This window comes from Benincasa hispida, chromosome 11 (assembly GCF_009727055.1).
Source record: "Benincasa hispida cultivar B227 chromosome 11, ASM972705v1, whole genome shotgun sequence".
NCBI classification, from domain to species: domain Eukaryota; kingdom Viridiplantae; phylum Streptophyta; class Magnoliopsida; order Cucurbitales; family Cucurbitaceae; genus Benincasa; species Benincasa hispida.
The window spans coordinates 44,968,837-44,982,954 of NC_052359.1; the positions used below are offsets into that span (position 1 = coordinate 44,968,837).

A 14,118-nucleotide genomic window follows, 5' to 3' on the forward strand; every position below is an offset into this window, starting at 1 on the left:
TACAAAAAATGATGTATTTGGGACTATTAACAAACTCAAATACTTATGTAACTGTGTAAAACATTCAATACCAAAATATCGTTGGTGCTTCCATTGTTCTCTTTCTTTTTTATAATTTATATATTTCAATTGAAATGAACGACTGTTTTTTTATATTCACATAAACAAATGTCAAGAGTTAACAAGAACGAAAGTAAGAGGAGAGAAAAAATAGAGAAAATAGAAAACGGTATGATATTTAATTGAAGTAAGGAAAGAGAGGAAACGAAAGAGGGAGATGATGAGGTATAGTAATAATAACATTTTTAACATTTTTTTCTTTAAGTAAGGGTACTAATACTAAGGGTACTAATATACTTTTAACAAGTTTAAATGTATTTTTGTACGGAATTATTAACGATTTATGTCCATTATTAACGGTATGGATATTTTTTTTACTTTTTAAAGTTTAATGATATTATGAACTTTGAAATTTCAATGGTATTTTTTAAATAACACATACCATATCTATTCAAAATAACCGTTTTTATTTTTTTTTTTTAAAAACATTTGTTATAATTTAGCTATCTATAATCTAGGTTTGGAACAAATATCTAAATGATAAAGAACCTTTTTTTCATTTTTTTTCTTTTTTTCTTTTTTTTTTTTTTTTCTCTTTTTTTTTTTTTTTTTGTTTTAGAAATTTCCAAATGATGATTCTTTGTCTACTACTTCTTTGTCAAAACATTTTGTTGTTTTTGATTTTTTGATTTTTTTCCCATCAACCAACAATTGGGGTATGAAAAGCCACCATTTCTTTTAACCTTACCCAACTTTTTTCTTCATTCAATCCAAAACTTCAATTCCTCATATATCTATCCTTTTTGGTTACCATATTAACAACATATTATATTGTGATAAGATTCAAATATAAAATGGATATTTATATGCTGACGTGGAAATTAACATTTACAAAAAAAAAAAAAAAAAAAAAAAAAAAAACAACTCTAGCTATCTAATAAAACAAAAATAGAAACAAAATAAAAGGGGGAAAATGAAAATAAAGAAATTTTTATATTATAAGTAACACCCAAATTACGGACTTCAGAACACACACACACACGCAGTTCCAATCGCTGATTTCACATTCTTCTTCACAAATTCAGATCTCTCTCTGATATTCTAAGCCGCCATCTAAGACTTTTCAAGCTGGCGAGTTGCTTGTGTTGTTCTTCAGATATCTTCTCCCTCTGTAAGTTCGATTCTCTGACATTTCTCTCTTCTAAAATTTGCTGTTTCTGTTTGTTTTGATTCTGCAAAATGCGAGGATTATTCCACTTGTACTGTTCTGAATTGTGTGTGTGATTGTTAGATCTATAGAAATTGCTCATTAATTAGAAACGATTTCTTCTTCCAAATCGAGAATTGAAAGAAATGAAAGCTAATGAAACAGAGAATTATCGCGATCTAACAATTTTACTTGAATCTACTTCCGAACTTGAATTGGAAATCAAAACAAGTAGCGGAAAATCGCAAAATCTGTTTTGAACCTACAATGAGACTGATAGAGAGAGAGATTCAGAGATCGGAGGGTGCTGCTGTGCTCGAGAATTCGGAAGTAGCAGCAGCGCCGCCGTAAATCGGACGGTTTCGGTCATCGGTAAGTGGCCGGAGATGAAGATTGGCGGCGGCTGCTGTTCGAATGCTGAAGTCGAGAAGATTCGTTAAGAGTTGTTGAGATTTGCGCTGAGTAGAGTGGGGGAATTGGGAATTAATGAAAGCATATTTGCACAGTTAGGTGTGGTAGCGCTAATTGATAAGGATTATTTCATGTCATATTTGATCGAGATTTTTAGCTTTTGAAAATTATAATTGTTTTTTTTTCACAATTTTTTACAAAGTTTTTTATTTTTTATATATGGCATAAATCGTTTACCGCTAAATTGATGTATGGAAGTGATGTTTAATTGTTTATAGGCTTAATTTAAAAAAAAAAAAAATTCAAAGTCATATTTGGTAACTATTTAGGATTTGTTTAGTGATAATTTAACTTCTTTATGTTTTATTTTTGAAAAATAAGTCTATAAAACACTCATTTTACCTTGATTTGTTATTTATTCTTTATCAATTTTTAAAAAACTAGGCCAAAATTTGAAATCTTACGTTCCATTTGATAACTATTTTGTTTTTTATTTTTCATTTTTAAAAATTAAACCTATAGACATTACTCCAACTTCCAAATTTTTTATTTTGTTATAAAACAAGTCAAAATTTGAAAATTAAAAGAAGTAGCTTTTACAAACTTGTTTTTACCTTTGGAATTATACTAAATTCAATTATTGTATTTAATAAACATGCAAATCATGGTAAGAAATAAGAAGAAAATAAGCTTAATTTTCAAAAACCAAAAAACAAAAAACGAAATGGTTAGCAAACGAGCTTTAAAAAATAATTCTTATAGATTTTTTTTTAAAAAAAAAAATTGACATAGAATTGAACTTTTGTATTTAAAAAAGATGCGAATTATTATAAGAAATTGAGAAAAAGTATACTTAATTTTCAACAATCAAAAGCCAAAAATGAAAGTTCTATTTGGTATCATCTATTTCATTTTTTGTTTTCGTTTTTGTTTTGTTTTATAAAATTTAACCTTATTTTCTCCCAATTTCTTACAATGATTTACATTTTTTTTTTTAAAGTATAATGATTAAATTCTTTCTTGAGTACAAAAACAAGTTTTCAAAAAGTTTTTTTTTTTTAATTTTCAAAATTTGACTTGCTTTTTTTTTATAGAAGGTAGATAACAGATAAAAAAAATTTAAAAATAAAAATAAGATTTATAGATTTAATTTAAAAAAAAAATCAAATAATTACCTAACATAGTCGAAATACTTACAAACAACTCCTTAATTTTTCATTTAAAAAATCTTGTTTTGAGAATATATATATATTTTTTAAGTACAGTTTTCAAATTTCCTATTAAACCTTGACGACGTGCTTGACCATGGGGACGTGCGCCAGTGGGTTTTAAGCACTGAAACCATGCGTCGTTTTGGGCCAAGAGCCAAATCATTGGTCAACCAAATCATGAATCTATAATTAATTATTTGATATACAATGATCCGTTAATTATCTTAATTTTTTCGAGTTAAATAATAAATTTAGTTCTAAACTCTAGAATGCAAGTCAGTTTCACCTTTAAATTTTTTAAATTATAAATTTCGTTCATTAAACTTAAAATATTTTAAATTTTATGAGTTTATTAAATGCAAAAGTGAAAATTTAAGGTTTTATTATGAGTTGTTTTCAAATATAGAAAAAATAAACTATATCGTTGTACAAATAGTAGTCTATCGCAGTCATCACAGATAAATTTTGATATTTTACTATTATTTGTAAATATTTTCAATCAATAGTTTTGTCACTTTAAATAATTTCCATTTTATTATTGAACATAAAATGTATTTTTATATTTAATATATAAATTTTTTTAATTTTAAATTTATTAGGGATCTATTATAGAAAAATTAAAAATTTAGGCTCCATTTAGTAATAATTTTATTTTTTTTGCCTTAAGTCTATAAATACTCCATCTACCATTAAATTCTTTTTCTTACTATTATTTCTAAAAATCAAGCTAAGTTTTAAAAACTAAAAAAAATAAAATAAAATAGTTTGTAATAATTTTTTTAAAAAAAATTTGGCTAAGAATTTCAACTTTTTTCTTAAGAAAAATGAAAACCATCATTAAGAAATTGAGATAAAATATGTTTAATTTTCAAAAATCAAATAATTACCAAATAAGTTCTAGGGATTAAACACTACAAACTCCAAATTTCTTAACTTGTATTTTAAACATAAAAATATGGAATGCTTGAATATATATTAACCTACTTTCTATCAATGTTTTCAAAAATTAGGTCAATTTTTTTAAAAAAGAAGTTTGTAATAACATGTTTTTGTTTTTAAATTTTGGTTAAAAATTCAACAAAGAAAGATGAAATTTATCGTTAAAATATATGCTTAATTTTTAAAACAAAACATAAAATAATTACTAAATGGAGTTGAAATATTAGACATTTTTTCAAAATTAAAAAATCAATGAACACGAACCTCGAAATTACTTAACTTGTAATTTAAATTTTATTTTTATGATCGCAACGACAAATTTGAATCATCATCGATCTTTTTGTCGTAACACTGAATGATTGAATCCTTGAATATGTATTAATCTGTAAATCATCATTAATGTTCTTAATTAAGTTAAAGGTGTGAATGATTGCTGTTTTTCGTTGCTCGTTTATGTCATTATTGTAAAAAATATTGCAAAGGACAAACCGCATAAGAATTCTTAAGCTAACAAAATATAGTAATAGGGAGTAGTTGGGTAATTGGTTGTTTCATTGGTTCTTTTGTTAGCCTAATTACCCAATTACCCAATATACAATATGGTTATTAATAATTTAATTAGTATTATTTATTATCAATTTGATTTTGTTATTAATATTAAGTAATCCATATCTACTACTTTTTGACCAAAATAGGCATCCAAACCATCATTAAGAGAGAAAAAAATTGTTAAATAATCACTAAAACAACTTTTTAAGCCTATCATATATCAATATAAAAGTAGTAATAGCAATACAAATAAGCACGTGAAACTATTATAAATTTTAAAAAAATAATAATAATTTTCATTAATATACTACTTTTTTCTATTTATGACGTTTATTAGTAACCGACATCCTGATAAATAAACATGCAAACAACTATAAATACTAACTTATATACCTTGTTTAGTTTTTATATTTTATTAATGTAGTTGTTATTAACAATTGACCTAATAGTAAAGATGTAACCGATTTTTAATAGATAATAAAAATAGAGATGTTCATTTGTCCCATAGAGTCCCGCCTCGAGGGATGGGGGTTCTCCTTAAAGTGGAGATTGAGAGAGAGTGTGGAGAAGAAATCCATGTAAGCTAAACAGGAATGGAGACGAGGAATACATTCTCCATTCTCATTCACTAACCTTTTTAAAAATTTTATTATAATGATTTATTGTTTTATAAAAATTGTAAAATATATTTTTATTTATTGAATTCACATCTCAAATTAATGAGCATTAAGAATTTGGAAAAATATGTGTAGTTGAATGGTGGAACAAAAAGTTAGGGAAAAAAAACCATAAGAAATACATACTTTTTTAGGCTACAAAACTATACCATATACTTAACTCGTACCTCAAAAAAAAAAAAAAAAAGAAAAAGAAAAGGAAAGTAAAAAACAAAGAAAATGCATACACATACAACTCAACCCCTTTGCACTCTAAATACTAGGGATGTTCAAAAAACCCGATGATCCGAAAAAACCGATCAACCCAACCCAACCCGCTAGGTTTGGGTCGGGTTATGAACTCTTTTGGATTGGGCTGGGTTCAAATAAATGAAAATTTTATGGGTTGAGTTGCTTAATGGGTCCCCTAAAATAACCCAAATCGACCCGAACCAATCCGAACTTATTATTAACTTTAATTTTTTTTTTTTTTTTTTTTTTTTTTTTACTTATGTACAATTAGATACCTATATTTATTTTAGTTTTCTTTAATTTTATCGATTTTTTTGATAATTTACTCTTCAACAACTCTTAAAAATAGTTTTTTCCTTTTACACTTAAAAAAAATATTATACATTATATACATTGAAATTGAGTTGTTAATCTTAATTCATATATGAAAATAGTTAAATCGAATTTTACGTATTAACATTTCACTTCTTGTTAGAAAAAAAAAATTAAATAAATGATCCGAGTAACCCGAACCAACCCAACCCAAATTTTTCATGGTTGGGTTGGGTTGGGTTCATCTTTTAATGAGGGTTATTTGGGTTGAAGAAATTTACAACTCGAACAATTGGGTTGGGTCTAAAAGTTCTTCAACCCAACCCAACTCAACCCACGAATACCCCTACTAAATACAAACTATCTAAACTACTTCAACTTAATTTTGCACTCCATCATACAAATAATTATTACTAATGCAGTTCAACTCTGCATCCCAAACACAAATAATCATTATAATAGAGACAACCATTACTAACTCAACTCAACTCCTAAACACACCCTTATAGAGTCTTTTGTATTGATTGATACTATATATTAGATAAATATAATAACAAATCAACTTACAAAATCAGATATAAATTATCAATGATAGATATTTATCAATAGATCACTTCCCATAATTAGTGATAGATCTTTATCGTTACACTATTGAAATAGATGGATTGTTTTTAACCTCGCTTTAATCTCGCTAACCTTAAACTTGTTGTGCTAGATTTTTATTATTTTTTTCTTTTGGGTCACAGGGTCATATTTGCAATTGTCCTATAAAAAAGAGCTCGTTAGCCTTTTATTATTATTATTATTATTATTATTATTATTATTATTATTTTTATTTTGAGGAAAGAGCCCGTTAGTATTTTGAATTACTTTCATTCCATCGTTGTGATTTTACCATTTAAGTGTTAATTTTCGATGCCTTTCTAAAAATCAAAATATATAATTTTAATGGCAACATCAAAATACATTTTATCAAGTAATTACTCGGACACTCTCAATACACCAAATTGACAACTTACCCTCATAACATAATTAAAGTAATTACTCACCCTATAATGGTTTATTGCAAATATTTTTAAAAGTAGGTGAGAGGAACCTCCAATGTTTTTTAATTTTTTTTTTAATATTAGAAGTAAAAAGAAAAATGCTCATCATTATTCATTACATTATATTTTAGACTAAATTATTGCAAATGTAAAGTACAAAGGGACTAAATTGGACTAAATTGTTACTCATAAAAATTTAGGGACTAAAATTGTTACAAATTTGAATGTACAGAGACTAAAATTGCTACTAATTTAAGTACTTTAAGAACTAAATTGTTACTTTCATGAAAGTTTAGGGATTAAAAGTACTTTTTGACCTTCCTCAATAATGAGGTCTTTAAACAAAATGGAATTTTAAAAAAATTATATATTTGGTTATCCATTTTTTTAAAAGAAAAATTAACATCAAATGGATAAGAAAGATAAATTTATATTTTTTGTGAGATCTTTAATCTGATTAATGGTGCAATATAATGCAATAACAAATTGAGGTACATTGTCAAGTAATTTATGATTAAATTGTAACTTTATTGTAGATTCTGATAAATCTCATGTTAGTAATGGATTGACTAATTTAATATCAATTAATCTTATGACTTCTCTTAATGCACTTTTAAGTTACTTGAAAATAAGCATATTAATGTTGACAAATTTTAAATATGTTGAAATTTGCAGGCAACTAACATACAATATGGCAAAAATTCCCATCTTTTTTATGGGGTTTTTCCTTTTTTTCTTGACCGAAGTTTGGGCAAAACCTCAGTATTTGAGATATAAAGACCCAAAACAACCGTTGAATGTTCGAATCAATGACCTACTCGATCGGATGACCCTAGAAGAAAAAATAGGACAAATGGTACAAATTGATCGAACGGTTGCATCGAAGGAGGTCATGAAGCAGTATTTAATTGGTAATATGTATTTTAATCTTATTCTTCTTTCCAAGTATTAATGAAAAAGAAGAGATTAGGTAGCAAATGTTATAAGTTCTAAGTTTTAATGGGTAGAAACAATTTTTCCAATTGATAGGGAGTGTATTAAGTGGTGGAGGAAGTGTTCCATCAAAAGAGGCTTCTCCTAAAGTTTGGATCGACATGGTCAATGAATTTCAAGAAGGTTCTTTGTCGACTAGACTTGGCATTCCAATGATTTATGGAATTGATGCAGTGCATGGTCACAACAATGTTTATAAAGCTACCATTTTTCCTCATAATGTGGGGCTTGGAGCTACAAGGTAAGAATATTGATGATGATCAAACTTACTTGTCTATACAAAACCAATAAAATGTGTCCAATGAATGAGATTATATTTGACTAAAGCTTAGCTTCTTGCTTAATCTTGTTGTGTTTGCTACATTAATTGATAAAATTGTTCAAGGGGAGAGAATACTTCTCAAATTATAAATTTTATTTGTTAATGCTGGAATATATTTTATGGTGTAGGGATCCCAACCTTGCTAAGAGGATCGGAACAGCTACTGCACTTGAAGTTCGAGCTACTGGCATTTCTTATGTATTCGCACCTTGTATTGCGGTAACAAAGTATTTAATTTAATGGTTCATTTGAAATATTATCATTTCTTAATGGCAAAAATATAATTTTCTTTTATTACTTAGGTCTGTAGAGATCCACATTGGGGTAGATGTTATGAAAGTTATAGCGAAGACCCTAAGGTTGTTCAAGAAATGACTGATATTATATCAGGTTTACAAGGAGAGATTCCAGCTAACTCCCGCAAAGGTGTTCCTTATGTTGCCGGGAGGTATATATAACTTTAGAAAGTTGATAAATAATTTATCTTAAATTGTAGCTAGCCCATCAAACATTCTTTTTAAAATTAACATAATAAGTAATAGACTGAGCAATTTATTTATGCTCTATACTTCACTTTTGTTTGTACAGAGAAAAAGTAGCAGCTTGTGCAAAACATTTTGTAGGTGATGGTGGAACAACCAAAGGTATCAATGAAAACAACACAGTTGCAAGTAGACATGGATTGCTCAGCATTCATATGCCAGGTTACTATAACGCAGTCATCAAAGGTGTATCAACTGTTATGATCTCGTATTCTAGTTGGAACGGAAAGAAGATGCATGAAAATCGAGATCTTATTACTGGCTTTCTTAAAAACACTCTACGATTTAGGGTAATATAATTTGTTTCATGAAAGTTTATGGACCCTCTCTCATTTCTAATTTTCTATTAAAATAATAATAAATGAAGAGTTTATGAATATTTCATTTCAGGGTTTTGTCATCTCAGATTGGCAAGGTATTGATAGGATTACCTCTCCACCTCATGCTAATTATACATATTCCCTTATAGCAGGCATTAGCGCTGGCATTGACATGGTTAGTAGTATTTTATTTAACACTATATATATGTCTATATTCATTGAACTATGATGGTCAACAATTATTTATTTTCTTTGATCACAGATAATGGTTCCATACAATTACACAGAGTTTATTGATGGGCTTACCTACTTGGTAAAAAGCAATATAATTCCTATTAGTCGAATTGATGATGCAGTGAAGAGAATACTACGAGTCAAATTCGTCATGGGTTTATTTGAGAATCCGTTAGCTGATTCAAGCTTTGTCAATGAACTTGGTAAAAAGGTATTTATATTCAATGTTGTCAATATTAAAATACAAGATAGCAAGAGGTTTCATGATTGTCTTAATAACACATGTTCTTTTACAATAGGAGCATAGAGACTTGGCTAGAGAAGCTGTAAGGAAATCACTAGTGTTGTTAAAGAATGGAGAATCTGCTGATAAACCTATATTACCTCTTTCAAAGAAAGTTCCAAAAATACTTGTTGCCGGTAGCCATGCGAACAACCTTGGTTTTCAATGTGGTGGTTGGACCATTGAGTGGCAGGGTCTCGGTGGTAACAACCTTACTAGTGGTACAACAATACTTTCAGCAATTAAAGATACAGTTGACCCTAAAACAAAAGTTGTCTTTGAAGAGAATCCAAATGAAGAATTTGTCAAGTCAAACAAATTTTCTTATGCCATTGTTGTAGTAGGAGAGCATCCATATGCAGAAACTTTTGGTGACAGCTTAAATTTAACCATTCCTGATCCTGGTCCAAGCACCATCACAAATGTGTGCGGAGCTGTCAAATGTGTTGTTATAGTAATCTCGGGGCGACCTGTACTTTTACAACCTTACATCACTTTAATAGATGCACTTGTTGCTGCTTGGCTTCCAGGAACTGAAGGCAAAGGTATTACCGACGTATTATTTGGCGATTATGGCTTTACCGGCAAGCTGTCACGGACATGGTTCAAGACAGTTGATCAACTACCAATGAATGTTGGAGATTCACATTATGATCCTCTATTCCCATTTGGATTTGGTCTCACTACCAATCCCATTAAAGCTAATTAGACGTTGTTTTTGCTTACTATGTTGAGGGATATGCAAAACTAGTCAAGAGATTATTATGGCACAAGTATTGAATAAAAGATATTATGCATATAATTTGACTAACATCACAACATTTTAGGCACATTCGCATTCTAATTTACATTAATGTTCCTTTGTTAGTGTGTCAAAGCATATTAGCATCAAATATCTTTTCAAATACTTAGATTCAAGAACTCTTATACTTTATAAAACTAAAAATTGTTTTATAACAAGGAATAAGCCGAACGTCTCCAAGATTTCAACTAATTTTTTTTCCAAACTATCGTAGTATTGTCAAAATATAAATTCAAATTTCAATATAAGGCAAGAAAATGCTCTTATATTTCCTAGTCATTCACTAGATAGGTCCGAATATTTTTAAAAAGAATTAAGTACTAAAAAAAATATCTACAGTAATATTACAAGGGTTAGACATATAAAAGTTGTCGTGAATTAGAGGTGTTAAAAAAACCCGATAATCCAAAAAAATCGATCAACCCAACCCAACTTATGCGATTTGGGTTGGGTTATCAACACATTTGGGTTGAGTTGGTTCATATAAATGAAAATTTTATGGGTTGGATTGGTTCATGGGTTCATCTAATATAATCCAAACCAATCCAAACCAACTTGAATTTATTATTAATTTTAAATATATTCTTTTATTACTTATAACACAATTATTTATACATATATTGATTTTAATTTTATTTAATTTCAATATTTTTTTAATAATTTATTCTTCAACAACTCTTAAGAATAGTTTCTTTACATTTTAGAAAGAAAATTTTCACTACATAAATTGAAATTGAGTTGTTAATCTTAATTCAATATATGAAAATAATTAAATTAGATTTTTACATATTTAAGTTTTGTTTCTTTTTAGAACAAAATTTTAAATAAATGATCCGATTAACCCGAACCAACCCAACCCAAATATTTCATGGTTGGGTTAGATTGAGTTCATTTCTTAATAAGGGTTAGTTCGGTTGAAAAAATTTATAACCTGAATAATTGGGTTGGGTCTAAAAAGTCTTTCAACCCAACCCAACCCAACCTAACCCATGAGCACCTCTATCATACATTTATAAAAATATGTAAATCTCCATTTTTTCAGCGGAAAAAAAATACTCTAAACTTTTATAAGATCCCTTTGTGTGATGAGAAGTCAATTTTGTTATAGTGAAACACATACAATATGCATCATAAGACTTTTAACTTATTTGGACCTAAACCTTTTCATCATTATACCTTACTTTAATTTCTAAACCTTTTATCTTGGGCCTAATGTGGATACAATTAACCCTACCAGTCCTAAGTTGTACAAACTCTCACTAGTAATGCATATGCAGAAATCTTAGAGTATATACTTCAACTAAAGATTAATCCATCAATATATCCATAAATCAAAGTGTTTGACATCTATATTAAAGATTCAATGACATTTTCGATACCTTTTATAAATGCTCGTAAAATATATAAAAAAAAAAATGTCATCTATTTAGTCCTATGTGAATAGAAACATTAAAAAACAATATCATCTATAGTGTGGAAGTAAAAACAACTTAAATTATTAATAATTTTAAATCATTTTTATATATTTTTTAACTTATATAAATATTTGTCGATATCAATATTATTGATATATCTATCGAGATATCCGTCAAATTGAAATCTCTATATCGATGTAGACATTGATATTTTAAATCTTGAACCCAATAGATGATGGTAGTTGTCATCAATTCATAAAAATTTGACGTGCATAACAACTTTTGAATAATATTGAAATACCTTGAATTTGTATTTGGCGCTTCAAATGACCAAGTACTAGGGTCTCTAAGTTATTTTTCATTTTATCTTTATGTTATTTTTGTTTATGACCCTAAGACTTAGAGAAGTGCATTATATAAATTTTCTAAACCCCTAGAGACACCTTCATTCTGTACCCTATGAAGCACAGACACAAATACGACTACACAACACGGATACGATCGAATACGGCGATTTGCCAATTTCTAAAAAACTAAGATACGGATACATCTAAGAATGCGTCACTTTTTTATACATTTTTTAAATATATATATTTCTAAAAAATAAGAAAAACGAGGATACTGATACGTGGAAGATATTTTTTTCTTTAAAAAACCTAGGATATAGATAAATTTAGCATACAAGTTAATAACAATAACACAAAATAGAATACAAACACTGAAATACAATACAAAAAAAACAACATCTAAGATGTTGAAGTATAATAGTTAATAAAATGCAACAGAAAAGTGACTCATGTTGCAAAAAAGAAAGAAGAAGAATATTATAAAGAGAAGTATGAAGATAAACGAAGAACATATTGTTAAAGATATTCAAATGGTTTATATTTTGGTGGATTTTGTGGGGACTCAAATGTGAAGATGGAGATTAGATGATTCTAATCTAGGGTTTGGTCCGTTAATATTTTTTTTTCTTTTAGTTTTAGACTCGAGTAGTGAGCTTTTTAAATAGGTTGCCTAATTTTAGATTGAGAAAGATTAGATGAGTTACTTGTCTTTTTTCTTTAAAAAAAATACGTATAGAAATAGATATGTCAAATCGCGTGTCAGATACGTATCTGGAAAGTATCTGAAAGTATAGATACATCAAATTGCGTGTTAGATACGTATTTGAGAAGTATCGGTATCCGATACGTGTATGATACTGATTCTTTGCCTCACATGAAGTATCTGTGCTTCATAGACTGTATCATTCTCCCTAATAAAATTGTCCTCTTTCCACTCCGTAGACGTAACTAACATACTGTTAATGAACTATGTAAATCCGTTGTGTCGATTTTCTACTTTTATTTTTTTTTTGTTATGTTATTTACTTATCGATTTCATAATAAGCAATATCTTTAATTGAAGTGAATGATAGTGATCAACCATGTTCATATATATCTTTTATTTTTTGAAAAAACTTCACACATACTTTTTTGAAATAATTTCAAATTTTGAAGGGTTAAGATTGTATAATTAACCAAAAAAGAAAAGGTATAGAGAAGTCATTCTCATAAAGTTTTCCACTATCATAAGTTTTTTCAACAAAAATTGGGAAGAAGAGAATTTCAACAGATAAAAAGTAAGCCTAACCTTGTCCCATCCATCCCATTGACACTTCTCATACATCATTATATTGTATAATTTTATTTTATTTTATTTTATTTTTTTTAGAAAAAAGAGAATGGTAGATGTTGAAAACTAACATCACCACCAACCAAAAAGTATCTAAATTTGGAATAAAAATTTAAGACACCATTTAAATAAAAACCTAACTAACACACTAAATGAAAAAGACATTGGGTAGATAAAAAAATAAAAATAAAAAATACTCAATATCATGTCATCGTGATTTTGACATCCTTTCGAAGTTGTTCTTTATTTTAGAAAAATGATTTTTCATATAGTTTTTCCTTTTTTTCCTAAGGAAGAAATGGGTTTTTCAATTTTTTTTTTCTGCTTTCCGACTTCAAAAAAATGTCATAAGAGATAGATATGGACATGAATGTCCAATAAAAATAAAAATAATAATGATAAATGATAAATTTCTAGTACATTATCATCATCTTAATTATAATATATGATTAAATTTGTTCTATTAATAACCATTTTGAATTAATGTTGATAAACTATTGATACATCAATGTTGTACATGAAATTAAATTTTGAATGGGTATTATATACTATTGATATACTTGAACAAATGGGTTGTTAAAAAGTATTGACATATTAAACCAACGTTATATCAATATAACATTTTAAATGAATTTTGAATGAATGTTCTTCTATTATTAATACACTAACGAAATAATTGAAAATGGTTTTTAATAAATACTGATATACATTATTAATACACTAATATTATAATTTAAATAGGTTTTGGATGATTACTCATAAACTTTTGGTACATTAATAATACATTTAAAATTATATTTTGAATGAGATTTAATATATTTTAATTATATTTAAAATGAAGTATTGATATACTATTGATAAAAAATACTATACTTAAAATGGATTTA

At 27.4% G+C, this 14,118-nt stretch overlaps 1 protein-coding gene across 1 annotated transcript; it reads left to right on the plus strand.

The window, feature by feature from the left end:
* The first annotated feature begins 1,038 nt into the window (after positions 1 to 1,038).
* LOC120091948 (beta-glucosidase BoGH3B-like) lies at positions 1,039 to 10,148 on the plus strand. The gene is made up of 9 exons (XM_039050119.1): positions 1,039 to 1,231; positions 7,319 to 7,554; positions 7,673 to 7,877; positions 8,087 to 8,177; positions 8,261 to 8,406; positions 8,547 to 8,790; positions 8,891 to 8,995; positions 9,083 to 9,265; positions 9,354 to 10,148. The coding sequence occupies exons 2-9, from the start codon at positions 7,335 to 7,337 to the stop codon at positions 10,044 to 10,046; spliced, it is 1,887 nt and encodes a 628-aa protein (XP_038906047.1). The 5' UTR covers positions 1,039 to 1,231; positions 7,319 to 7,334; the 3' UTR covers positions 10,047 to 10,148.
* The last annotated feature ends 3,970 nt before the right edge of the window (positions 10,149 to 14,118 follow it).